The sequence below is a fragment of the Gavialis gangeticus genome, unplaced genomic scaffold (genome assembly GCF_001723915.1).
Source record: "Gavialis gangeticus isolate Ggan-Ray unplaced genomic scaffold, GavGan_comp1, whole genome shotgun sequence".
Taxonomy (NCBI): domain Eukaryota; kingdom Metazoa; phylum Chordata; order Crocodylia; family Gavialidae; genus Gavialis; species Gavialis gangeticus.
The window spans coordinates 19333788-19347421 of record NW_017729002.1 but is presented as its reverse complement, the minus strand read 5'-3'; the positions used below and the strand labels follow the sequence as shown (position 1 = coordinate 19347421).

General features: G+C 46.2%; 1 protein-coding gene across 6 annotated transcripts in view; it reads right to left on the bottom strand.

The window, feature by feature from the left end:
- Window positions 1-13634, bottom strand: part of CUNH16orf71 (chromosome unknown C16orf71 homolog) — a 250942-nt gene that overhangs the window by 88264 nt on the left and 149044 nt on the right. For all 6 annotated transcript variants that reach the window (XM_019507572.1, XM_019507575.1, XM_019507573.1 and 3 more), the window contains 3 exons: window positions 12195-12292; window positions 7547-7701; window positions 5528-5675 (listed from right to left, as the gene is read on the bottom strand). In XM_019507572.1, coding sequence (XP_019363117.1) covers window positions 5528-5675; window positions 7547-7701; window positions 12195-12292 — 401 coding nt within the window. The remainder of the gene's footprint in view (window positions 1-5527; window positions 5676-7546; window positions 7702-12194; window positions 12293-13634) is intronic.

Sequence of the window (13634 nt, the reverse complement as noted above, 5' to 3'; positions counted from 1 at the left end):
TTTGCCTGTGCTTTAATCTGGCCCTACTTATATACACATCTGGGTGCCTGCATTCCACACACAACTGCCCTGTTGGAGCATAGCACTACTGAGCACACTCAGTCTGCCTACATGGGCAAGGCTGAATCACAAACTGTGGGTAGGTGCCGAAACCTACAATCACACAGCTGAGTCTGTCATTTAGGTTCATAAATAGGGTTACTATATGTCTAGGTTTTCCCAGATATGTCCTGTTTTTGGGTCTTCCCATCTCCATCCAGGCAATTTTTTGAAATTTGAACAAACGTCTGGGATTTTCACCACTCTGCTGGGAGGAGCAATTGGGGAGAGCAGCATGCAGACTAGCAAGGGGGTGGGAGCAGATAAGTGTATGGGGAGCGGAGGGAGGGGTGCAGGTATATGTGTGTGTCTGTGTGGCAGGGGTGTGTGAGGATGGGTGAGTGCCTGGCAGCTGGGGCTGGGCAGGGGGAGCAGGGGGGAGATGCCTGCTCCTCCAGCAGGGGAAGGGGTGGGGATGGGGGACAGGGCAGGGGGAAGAGAGGGGACTTTGATGGCTTTGGGGAACTCTGTGGCCAGGCCAGCAGCACAGGGGACAGTGCCCGTGTTTGCAGGGGCAGAGCAGCCAGGAGATGCTATCTGGGGGTACCATGCCAGGTTGCCTAGTGCAGTGCAGGAGTCCCAGCCCAGGCTGCGGGGTGCCACATGCCTCCTCTCCTCCTCCCTCCCACTTGTGCCGGGGTCTGACTTGCTCCATTGCTACCCACACAAATCAGAGCCATTGCGCTCCAGCCCAGTCAGGAGAGGGGCAGCTGGGAGACCTTCTGGCAGGGCTAGGGAGAGCAGGGGGCTGTAGATCAGGCATGAGGGGCACTGGCAGGGCTGGGGAGCTGTGGCTTGAGAGTGAGGGCATGGGGAGGGGGGCTTGTGGGTTGGGAGTGTGGGGCACTGGGAGTGCCAAGGGGCTGCGGGTTGGGAGTAAGGGGCACTGGCAGGGATGGCAGGCTGCAGGTCAGGAATGAGGGGCAACAGCATGGCGTTAGGGGGCAGGGAACTGCAGATGAGGAGTGAGAAGCATTGGCAGGGTCGGAGGTCTGTGCGTCAGGAGTGAGGGGCAGTAACAGGGACAGGGTGCTGCAGGTTGGGACTAAGGGTTACCATCATAGCCTGGGGGGGGCAAGGGACTGTGGGTCAGAAGTGATGGGCACCAGCAGGGCCAGGGGTTTGTGGGCTGGGAGTGAGGGGCAGCAGCAGGGACAGGGAGCTGCAGGTTAGGAGTGAGAAGCACTGGCAGTGCCAGAGGGCTGTGGGTTGGGAGTGAGGTGTCCCCCTAACAGGTGTCCTCTTTTTTGGAGCTGGAAATATATGAAACCTACTCATAAAGCAAAACCGAACTGAGCCCTAACTGTTTGTAAAGCACTTTGAAAGCCTTATCTAGACAAGGATAGAAAAGGGCAAAGGGTTACATTAGGGGTCAGAAACTTTTTTGGCCATAGTGCCAAAACCACCCCTGACACACTCCATAACTTGGTGTGCCAGGGGCAACCATGGGGGAGCTGTGAGAGGCCTGACCCTTGTTGCTGGTGGCAGATACATGCTCACCTCTGGGCAGACAGTGGTCAGAGGCTGGGGTTGCACTGCCCTGGCCCCTTCCTTATCCTGCACTCTGAGGCACACATGCAGTTGCTGCCAGCTCAGAGCCGGTAACCCGGCTCCAGAGCCTGGTGCAGCTGCTTCCAGCCTCCCAGCTGCAGCCAGCCCGGGTTCTGGGCTGGCTGTACCTCCAGCTGTGGAGCCTGGGCTACTCACAGCAGGGTTTGCAGCCTCCTGGCCACCTGCTCCAAGCAGCCTGGGCTACACAGCTGGTGGCAGCTGCCCAGAGTCCAGGCTGGCTATGGCATGCTGAGCAAAATGGCGTCACATGCCAGGCTCTGACATGCATGCTAAGGGTTCCTGACCCCTGGGTTACATTATATCTGGTGTCATGTGGAAACCTAATGACCTGGATTTCCAAATTCCTGCCTTCAAATAGAGACCAGAATAAGAACAGAGACAAGCAAAAACAACCCTGTTTACTGTACAAATAATGAATACCAACATCAAAAAAATAAAGCATCTGCTCTTCCACTGGTGTAAACCAGCACGGCTGCACTGGAGACAATGGAGCGATGCTGATTTACATTAGCTGAGTATCTTACCCATAGAATTGCCTGCTGCTGCATATACACATGAAGCAAGACCCAGATGTTAAGAGCCAAGATTTTTTCATGTGCCTACAGTTAAGCTTCAAAGTCCTGATTTAGGCACATACATATGTGCCCTAATTTTCTGGATTCTAGGAATGCAGCAGCTCCCATTGCTCCAATGTAGTTGCTGCTCAGGGACAGATTTTTAAAGGATGTTAAGCACCTAGAGATACAGATAGATAATGAAAAGGATTTTCAAAAGCATCAAAGATAGGGGTTAGGAAAATAACTTGCTTATGTTGCTTTTATAAATCCTGCTAGGAACCTTTGTGTACCTTTCGGTGCTCAGCATTTTTGGCTTTGAGTACTCAGCATTTTTACCAAGGATTCTCTCCTGTCCGCTGACATGGGACACAAGTCCTTTTTGTTTCTTTCCTCATCTAAGTGCATGTCTCCACCTCTTCTCTTCACTATAGATTCTTATACTGTAGTTATCATTCAATAAAGCACTTCTTGTGAGAGCACTAAGCAATGTGAGTGACATCAGTCTCATTTATTTCTTCATCCTCTCCCCTAGGGGAGAACGGTGGGAGAGGAAATGTTTGTTTTGCTTCTCATCAGGGTAAAGTAACCTGAGCTGAGCTCTGTTCTGCTGTTGCTAGACTGTTTCCAGTACCTGAGGTAGCTCATTTGTAGCTTGCTATTAGAGGGATACAACATTGCAGTTTGTAATGTGCACATATTTTAAGTGTATGAGGAAGTGGAAAGCTACAGAGATGAGTTTTGCGCTTAGTAATGAACAAAGTGAGATCTGTTGGTTTAATGTCTTTAAGAACAAGAATCTAGATTTAGATGAAGTGCAAGTTTTAGCTCCTATACTCAGAAGTCTGTCCGTATTTCTCCACAGATAAGGAAGAGAGAAAGAACCTGTGGGATGTCATGGTTGTGGAAGGAGATGTCTCTCTTGCACAGTTAAGACCAATCACTTGGATTGCTCTTTATGTCAGGATAAAGTCCATGAATTGTACTTCATGTGCCAGAGAAAAGATTCGGAGTGATATGCTCATATAAATCTGAGTTGCTAAGCAGATGGTCTATTGTATTTTACACCACTTGGAGATTTTATAGGTCATATAGCTTCATGACTTCACAAAGGCTTCCCAGTAAGAGAAAGAACACAAAGTACCAGTTATGAAAGCACAACTCTGAAATGGATTATGGGGTCATAGTGGATAAATAACTTAATATGAACACTGTCATGTTGTGATGCCACTCTGGTATGGAAAAAGAAAGGAGCAGTGAGTGGAACTGAGAGATTTTCCAGACTGATACTAGAATACTACGCACAGTATTGGTGTCTGTGTTTTAAAAAGGGCACTGAGAAATAGGAGAGGCTGCAGAAAATAGCCACAAATATTATTTTGGAGGCTTCAATGATTGTTTTACAATGAGAATTACAATAATTATTATTACAATAAGGAACTAAACTCACTTGATCTAGCTTATCAAAAAATTGGAAGTGACTCATTTACAATAAACAAGTTCTTTCAAGGAGAGAAAATTCTAGGTACTAGACAGCTCTTTAACCTAGTAGAGAAAGATAAAAAATCAACAGCTAGAAGTAAAGGCAGACAAATTCAAGCCAGAAACAAGTACAAATGACAACCTAGGTTGATTATTCTGCAACAGAGTACCAAATGATGGTAGCTGATTCATGCATATACATAGAGACGTGTGTCACTTAGTGAAGGCTAAAGTCAGGCTCTACCATTATGAAAAGTTTTTCATAGCAAAAAGAAAAACTGGAGATGTATGAGGTATATCGTTCACTTGCACACCTTGAGCCTTTGACCAGAAATAACTGCCCTGTTTGAGCTGGCCCCACCTCTTCTTATGGCCCAACATCAAGGGGATAAAAAGTGATGCTCACTTCCTGCTCCTCCTGTACAAACACCCTTCTTCAGGCAGAGGGAGTATCTGCAGTTGGTTTCTAATGCAAACAGCAATTGGCTGGGGTGCATCCAGAGTGGGTGCAGTAGTGCAACTGAACCTCTGTTGGGCTTTCTTGTATATGAGCTCTTGGCACAGGGTCTCCATGGAGTCCTTGCTGCCATGTGGCTTCAGAGCCCAGAGGGCAAACATTGCCACCACCACTTGTCCTCTCAGTTTTCCTGCTGCTTAATTCAGCAAAGACAGTGAAAGAAAGGAAGGGCAGCATTCATCCCCTGGGCTCCAGTGCCAAGTGAAAACAGGGGATTTGGTCAGACCTTGCCCCAGTCATCTAGTGAGGTCAGGGCTCGCAAGAGTCTGCACTGACCAGGCAATGAGCTCAGAGCTCAAGGCACAGTATAGCCAAAGTGTGGGAGGGCTGCAACCCCCTTGCCCCATTCCTGGATTCACTACTTGCAATTGGAGAATCACCCTGCTGAATATGGCAAGTGAGCAATTCCCTTAGAGAGTGCTCTTTGTTGCTGAGGACTACGCCTCCTGCCTACCAGTGGAGAGGAAGGTAGGCCTCAACCACTGGAATTGGTCTTGTGGAACCTGGGTCCAAAGATACAGTCATGGACTTCCCCAGGATTAATAATTTCAATCTAGTTTCTTTCTCCCTTTGGGTCTGTATCTTATAAAAGTAGCAGATGGAATATTTATTGTGTACATATTCCTCACTACAGCAGAAGAGGTACTGAGAGTGTCCATCAGATGCCAACATAGCCTTATTTCAAAAGGGACAGTTGTTGAACCCCAGCAAATGAGATGTAGACATGGCAAAAACCCAGTCATTCTCAAACAACCAAAAGAAAGAAAAAAATGCTGAGGACTGAAGATAATGAGTCAAGATGGTGGTTGCCCATGGCATCAACAATGGAGCACTGGCAAAAGAGTGGGGTAAAGGAGCACCAAGACACCTCCTCAACCTAAAGGTTAAGCAGTCATTCCTCTCCCATGGGAGGGTCAAAGGGAAGCAAAAACAGATAAAGAAAAAACATAAGCCAAACAAAGGCAATAGTTGAAGAGATTGGGTACAATAATCAATAAGAAAATACAAGGGCTGCAAATTCTGAGCAGTGAGATCTATTTCAGCCAAGTGGTTGAGGGGAACTGAAAAGCAAGAAGCATGCAACACCCTTTATCACTTCAACATGAAGCCACAAGGAATCTATGTACCGCGGTGCACTCTCCAGGTACAGCTAAAGTAAAATTCTCCAGGCAAAGTCTCAGGGCATGAGACACAATCATTAGTCTGAATGCATATGTGGACAGTTACTCAAAGAATAATACAGAATGATGCATGCACAAATACTAACCGTTTTCTTTGAGGACCTGAGAAATAATGGCTTTACCTTTTATTAATGCAGGAACATGATAGCCAACATTCTCTTTTCTCAGCAGCAAAATCAGACAGTGCAAACGTGGTTCAGATGGAAATTCTTCTCTTGAGGAACTCCTATCAGGTGGACTTGAAGTCTTTTTAGGGCAAAATACAGCCATCTAAAATTATAAAGTCAGTATTCTCAAACTGAAGTGCCTCCAGATAAATGCACAGATTAATATTTAATCTTCTCAATACACATGGACTGGTTTTCGGAGGTGCTGAGGTGCTGGAAGTAGCCAGTGATCCTCATCTCCGAAAAGCGGACCTTTTGTGCTCCATTGTAGATTTAGGAACCTACGCTCAGCATAGATTTGGACATTTGGGCTATAGCTTTTAGTTTGTAAGGATTTATTCTGTAAAGTGTTATTCAGAGGGAGACCTGAAGAAAATCAAGTAGAAAAAAGGGTCCTTGTGCAGCATTTTCTTGGTGAAACAGAAAATACAGCATTCTGGAAATTCATGTCCTCCCTTGGGCGCACATGCCAACTCTTACTAGAGGATGTCTCTGTTAGCAAACAAAAGTCTCATTTGCTTTTCTGGGCATTTTGTTGGAGTAAGGTGTGTAGAATTAAGATCATTCTTGCATATCTTTGTTTTGATAAAAAAATTCTGTACTAATAACAGTTACAATATCTACTGCATTCTAATTCAGATACAACCAATGTAATGGTATAAACAGCATCAGAATAAAGGCTGGCTGGAACACTTCTGGGAACGTCCTGACCATAAATATGAATACATACTTGTAGGAAACATTTGTATGCATAAAGGTACTAACTTAAGAAATATTTGTGAGGAACTGCAATGCTATGTAGTCACTTATGGCCACCCCTCTAGTCATGAGGAATTCCCTCCTGATGACACTGTAATTGATTAGAAATCATATTTGTTTTCACAAAATTATGGCCTGATCCTACTCCCACTGAAATCAATTGCAACATTCACATTTGACTTCACTGGGAGCAGGACGTTCTCCACTGGCAGGGACAGAAAGGGGTGGACAGAATGGGGGTTAATGGGATTTTCAAGCACAAGGAAAAATCATCTCTGAGAGCAACCAGTAGCACTGTTCATAAAAAAGGCATGTAGGGGAACCTGAGAGCTGGCTGGCTAGTGAAGAGGTAATGAGTTTCCTTGAGAATAGTTACTGGATGGGTGTCAGCTCACACATTCTTGGGGTGAGAAAACAATAGCACAGAATTCACCCAAGGATACTGAATGTTACCATTGCAGCTCCAGTCTGAAGCACACTTATCATTGTAGAAAACAGCTTCCCATTAGCAAGCACATGGTATTCATTGTCCCATTTGGTTTCGGATGGAATAATAAAATGGCACAGTGCAGAAATCCCAGTGTTCTCCCATCCTTTTCTATGAGCACATGTTGTGCTGAGAACTTTAGCCTCAGTGTTAAAGCTTGCCATCTCTGTGATCGCAGAAGAAGAGTAACTGAAATAATCAGTTTAAAATAAGGCAAGGCCAATGAATCAGAATATTTGTACTCTTTTCAGAAGTCTCAGTTTCACCTGGGACTGAATTCTAAACTGGGTTTGTCAATACAGTCATTCCAAATTAGGAATCAGCTGTTGAAAAAGTTCCCTCTCCAAGATGAAACGTCACATTAGTAACATGAAGCCTTAAGGGTTGTGATTTTTAAAACACTGCCCTCTGGGATGAAAAAGTGATGGCTTTGGGATATTTGCATAATGATCCTGTTTTACCAGGTGGCAGCATCATGATGTAAGGCAAATGCTGTTATCTGACATCATAACAATTGCATTGCATCAGCCCCAAATAAATATACATTAGCATGCTTTGGCTATGCTGAAAGCCCAATCTTCAGGGGTCAGAACAGCCATATCTCAAAATCAGGCTCAAATTCTTTACAAAAATCAGGATTGTAGGTTTTAGCTGGAGAACTACTGGAAATGCTCAATTTACATATTTAGTATCTGAAAAGAATTGTCCTGATAATCCTTGTCCCATACCTGACTTGTTGTCATGCGAAGCACAGTGGCTTGTTTAAGCGAAAGCCGCAGCTGCCTGATTCCCTGCAGAATAAACCCTCTCTGAGTGCAAGTTGAAATCACATCAGCGTATGCATGAGGAGGAATAGTAGGTGAAACCACCAAAATGACATGTCCTAGATCAAAACAAAGGTGAGAAGGGCATCAAGTTATTTTAACAGAATCTATGTTACCTTTGTAGGTGCCAGCCCAACTTGAATACCAGCCTAAGGCGCATACAGACGATCACAGATGTGTGTAATGCAGCGCTGCAGACCTGTCTGAGGCACTGCACACCACACATGCAGGTGTTCTCTGCACTGCTAATTTACAGTGTGCATGGGGGAGGCGGGTTGACCCCAGGAGAGCACGGGGAACTCCCAGGGGACAAGTAGCAGAGGCATTGCTACCCACATCCACACAAACCCATATAGCTCCTCACAAACCCCAGGGGGCAAGACTTCTGGTCCCAAGATATTGACTGGGGGTGAGGCACCTGTCAAGGGGCGGGGCTACCCTTGCAGCCCATGACAGCTCACCAAAACTCGTTAAGTGGGCCTCCGCTTAATAATTGTCTGCCCCAGTATATACAGTAATTATAGTTTGGCCATTGAGCCTAGCAGTCCTCTCTACTATGGTCAGAGACAGCAAATCCTTTTGCTCTCTCCAAAGGAGTAGTAGTGGATTTGGGATTGTGTGAATCGAGCATTTCTGATATATCTTACTTCCAGGTTGAAAGGCAACTCCAGAGAAAGGAAATGAGAGGTGTTAGACCTTTGTAGGGCCATGGGTAGGAGAAGAGAAAAATGCCCTTGCACTGAAAGGAAGAAATTAAATTGTAAAAGAAAAAAAGGTCTAAGAGAATAGATGAGACCAAAAGCAAGAGTGAGCGAGAGAATGGGAATGGGAAATGGAAAAGAAAAGGGGAAATGACAATAGAAAATAAGGCCCACACTCACTGATGGGGGGGGCTGTGGTGGTTTTGTCAGTTTGGGGGTAGAGTCCATGAGAGCTGGTTGCCGCTGATGGAATGAATCAAATTTTGTCAATTTCCTCATTTTTTTATGGCCACTACTGAATCGTGGCATATGGACTGCTGAAGTGCACCCTTCTATGTTCCATCTATGCTTGTTGGACTCAAGAAGTTTAACCCCAGCTTTGCTGTTGAAATGAGTTGATGCATTGTGATTCCTGGAAGAGAAGCTGAAGATCTTATCTGGGAGAAGGCAGCATGTACTAGGGGAGAGGAACCATTATGGTTCTTCACTGAAGTCTCTGGTAGCCTCCCTGGGAGACAAACTCCTGTACAGTCTGCAGTGCGAGTGCAGTTCTGGTCCCAATTACAGTAATCACAGCTTTATTGAAGCAACGCTGACGTACTTGTTAATTTCAGTCACCAATATGTTCCAAATTAGGCTGTTATTTTTTTCTTTAAACATAGGGGTGGGCCCGATATGTGTCTTTACCATTTATATGCCTGAAATTTGACACCTCATATATAATAGGCCCAGCATGAGATTTCAACTGGTTTTGAGCTTGCAAAACCAAATCCTTACTGAAACTTGCAAAGCCCTAAGAACTGTGTTTCCTGTCTCTAGCTTCTAAGTTAATTGTTCTTTTTCTCTCATTTCAGAACAGACTTGCATTGTTGGTAAGGAAACAGGAAAGTTCAGGGGACAGGAAAGAGGATGGCAAAGCCATGTGCTTCAAAGTTATTGGTGCAAATCTGGTAAAGGCTAGTAGTGAGCCATCTGAAAATTACCATCTGATGGCTGCTCAGTGGCTAAAACTATATGAGTTGCATGGGTCTCGGCTGACTTTCGGGGGACAGATGTCCATATCTCAAAGTCTAGAACCACAGGTGATTTAAATAAGCCTTGTTGGGAGTTTCAGCAAAGAGACCAGGAAATAGAGATGAAAGTACTTTCTCATCCTATGACATGATCTCTCTGTAGTCAGGGTATATTTTCAAGGTACTGTAAAAGAACTCTGTAAACAGCTGATGTGCTGTATAGGATGTCTACTCAGTCCACCCTCCTGGCCAGTTATGGAGACAACATTGTTTAATGACTGATTACAGAAAAGAGCTGGAAGTCCAAAAGCCTAAGAGTCTAGTGCAGGGGAGGGCAATTAATTTGGCTGGAGGGCCACTTAATGAGTTTTGGCAAGCTGTCAAGGGCTGCAAGGGTAACCCCACCCCTTGACAGGTACCTTACCCCCTGGTTGCCATCTTGGGCCTGGAAGTCCCGCCCCCTAACCCCTGACCTTTGCCACCAGAAGTCTCTCCCCTTGCCCCCAAAAGTACTCCTTTTGGGAAAGGGGTTTGCCATCTTGGAACCAGAAAAAAACCCAATTTATATACAAAAAATAAAATGTCAACAATAAATTATTTTAATTTTATTTTTAAAAGATATTTTTGTCCTGATTTGTGTGTGTTTGCATTGTGTATACAGAGATGATTGCAGCCAGTCAGCACCCACCCAGCAACAGCCCCAGAGCCCATGCAGCCTGCAGCACCTTCCTGTCACTGTCAAAAGCATGCAGCCCCAGCACACCCTGTGCTGGCTCCAGACTCACCCTGGCAGGAGTAGATCAGCCAGACTGTGCACACAGCCCTCACCTGGCCCCTACCCCTTCTCCCCACTGCCCACCCGTGGTGCGCCTTGCCACCCCCGGGTCATGCAGCGGGGGCTGGGGTGGCTCCATGCTGGACTGCCTATTTAGACAGCCCAGGTGGCAGCAGCTGCTAGCCCCAGCCCTGTGGTACTGGTGGGGAACTGCATACAGCCCCAATCCACCACATGCCTGCTGCAGACTCGCTTGCTCACGCTGAACAGCTGCAGCAACACCAGCAGTGGTGGGATAGAAGTGTGCTTGGCATGGGGGAAAAGCAGCCCCTCCCGCTCACTGCTGCCCAGTGCTTCCTGCAGCAGCTGTACAGAGCCCGTGCTGGGCTGCCCTGTGGCTCCTCTGTGCTGCCCCACTGGGCAGCTCAGAGGCAGTGGTGACAGGAGTGGAGCCACAGGGCAGCCCAGCACAGGTTCCACACGGCTACTGCAGGAAGTGCCGGGCAGTGGGGAGGGGGAGGGGCAGCTCTTCCCCCAGGCTGAGCACACTTCTGCCCTGCTGGTGCTGCTGTTGCTGCAGCTGCTCAGTGTGAGTAGGCAAGTCCGCAACAGGCACGGGATGGGTTGGGGCTACAAGCAGGTCCTCACTGGTACTGTGGGGCTGGGGACAGTGGCAGCAGCGCCAGAAAGGAGCTGCTGTTGCCTGGGCTGCCTGGAAAGGCAGTCCAGCTGTGGAGCCACCCCAGCCCTGCTGTGTGCCCAGGCGGTGGCAGGACGTGCCACAATGAGATGGTGCCTGGGCCAGGCAGGACTGAGGGACCTGCCGATGGCTGGACAAAGTCCCTCCATGGGCCAAATCCAGCCCGCGGCTCGTATTTTGCCCACCCCTGGTATAAACCCTCCTCAGGAGTAAAGTGTTTTTCAGCAGACAGGCTTTTGTTTTCCTACTTCATAACTTGTTGCCACATCACTCTGCCGTGGAGCACAGGGTCAGCTGTTAAGCAGGATTGAAGAAACTGGGAGCCTCATCTGTAAGTTAAAAGGGCACTTTGGGAAGGGAGAGGAGCCATGCAGAAGTTACTTAATACTAGCTGCTCCCTGTGCTTCCTTCCAAAAGGTCAGAAGCCCTAAGTTCTGCTACGAGAGAGTGGGTGGGGCACTAGAGCGGCCCACCCTTCCCTTCCACAATGCTGAGCTGAGGGGGCTGTGGCCAGGCCCCAACAAGATGCTCTGATTAGGGAGGGGTTCTGCCCCCCGCACCCCGCCTTGGTAACAGAGCATTAATGCTGTTATCAGCATTTGACACTCCATCAGAAAACAAAGCCTCTCTCATTAGTTCAAGCTCTTCTTAAACAACTTTTTCCAAGGAAGGGAGGGCTGCTTTAGTGCTCCACCCACTCTCGTCCATAGGCAAAGAAATAAGCTGGCAAGGCTTCTCCCCTGTGCCTGTTCTCAAGCATGCTGGAGATAAAGTACTCCTCCAAGCATCTTCACAGGTATACTTGTTTGGAGTGTACTACAGGCACAGGTGAGCAGGGAATTTTTGCTGCTGTCCTAGCTGGAATATGTTGCCTCTGTAATATAGAGAAGCCCAGAGAAGTCAGGATCATTTAAACCCACAACCTATGTGATGTAATTATATCCCTCCCCTGAAGAGGACTGGTAGCTGATAAAGTCAGGTAGACACAGAGCTCCAAGCTACTGTTAGTCCTCTATAGAACTGTTTTATCACCCTAATAAAGGTTTTTCTGCTTTAACTACCATCAAGCATGGTCTGGGAGGTCCGTAGGATCCAGAATTCTAATAGTTTTTAACAGAGGAAGGGCAGATTTAGTCACAATACTTCAATGCTGCTTCATATTGAATAAAATGAGCTTCCTCTTTCATTGCAAGCAATTGATTCTCAGCTCTTTTCTCCCTGGCCTGGACATAGTGATGAGGAGTATAATAGGAGAGAAACCCATGGACATGAGGGACAGGAGTAAGATAAAAACAACACCTCTGCCAGATTGAAGGACCCTAGACCACATATGCAACCACAAAGTTTGCTCTCTATAGATCACCTTTGGTGGTCGAGACAAGTGTTGTTGGAGCACTGGACAGTGCCTTGCCCTGCAGATCATCCCATTCTTCTGTTCTGCATGATGAAGGACTCTGAGGCCTAAGGAAAATCAACAGTAGTATTGAAAACTGTTAAAAGCATATGCAGGCAGTGACTCTGAATTTCTCAAAAACCCCCACAAAACAGAGGCTGCTTCTGTGAAAGTGCTTCATGGGAAGTGCCATTTCAATCCCTTATCCATGGCATCAGTGTGTGGGTCATAGTGGTTTTGTTCAAAGACTGAATGTCTTTTTATAGTATTCCTTTTGGGGCCCCCTCTGGTCAATTAAAAATGTCTAATGCAATGTAGTAAATTTGACAAGAAAATTTAGGAGCTAACAAACACGTTGGGCTATATCTTAAGTATTCTTCCCATGTGGTGAGATTTCAAATCTGCTATTCATATTAAAAATGTTTGATTAGATCAGAATTGGGCACAAATGGTTTCAAAGTGATTATAAATGGGGTCTGGCAGTGATGAGCAAAGGCACTGAAATATCAGTATTCCTTCATTCTGAAAGGAACAAATTATAGCAGGGTGAGTACAAGTTGTGGTCTTCAAGGCCAAGGGACTGACAACAATGCAAACTGCAATCTGTGAATCAGCTGGACAAGTCTGTTAAGAACAGACTGCTAAAGCATGCCTGCCTGCTCTCCTTTGCTTAAGTGGTCTGGAATACGTACTGCCTGCTCTCTGGGACAAGGAGTTGTTGGTGTTTTTCCCCTGCAAAATGAAGTGACTGTGTGATGAGCTGAGCTTCGAGACATGGATTATATTTCAGCCAGCAAAGCACTGGAGCAAAATGTCAGTCAGGGAAAGATAAGTGCTTATCCACAAAGTTGCACCCCTTTTACTTTGGCCATGCTCACTCAGGCTAGGAACAGACATTGCATTTACCTCTGGATAAGTTGTGCCTGTGTTTGTCCTAGAACAAAAATGGGATTGGTGTGTACACACATCACACTTCTAACCAGGTTTTAGTGAGCACCTGAATACAGTGCCATTTTTTCGCTATTGATTCAATGATGCAATTCCAAAATAACTGTACAGGCATACTTTGTAAGAACCTGGGATAAATGGTTATTACCTCTTATCCAGGAAGATTTTTTAGAATTTATCCCAGGACAATGGATGAGGCATCTGTAAAACTGCACTTTGTCCTGGGATAAATGGCTTGTCCCAGGATAAATGTGACATCTGTTTGCATCCTAAGAAGAGAAGAATATGTCCAACGTGTCAGAGGAAAACGATGAGTTCCCATCCCCAAAAAACAACCTTTGCCAAATAGATTTTTTAAAGATTTAAATCAAAACTATCATTAGCTTCACTGTTAAAGATTGTACAGAACTGAGCGCTATCAAATACCACTACAGAAAAATTACCCTGAAGGTGCATGGAAAT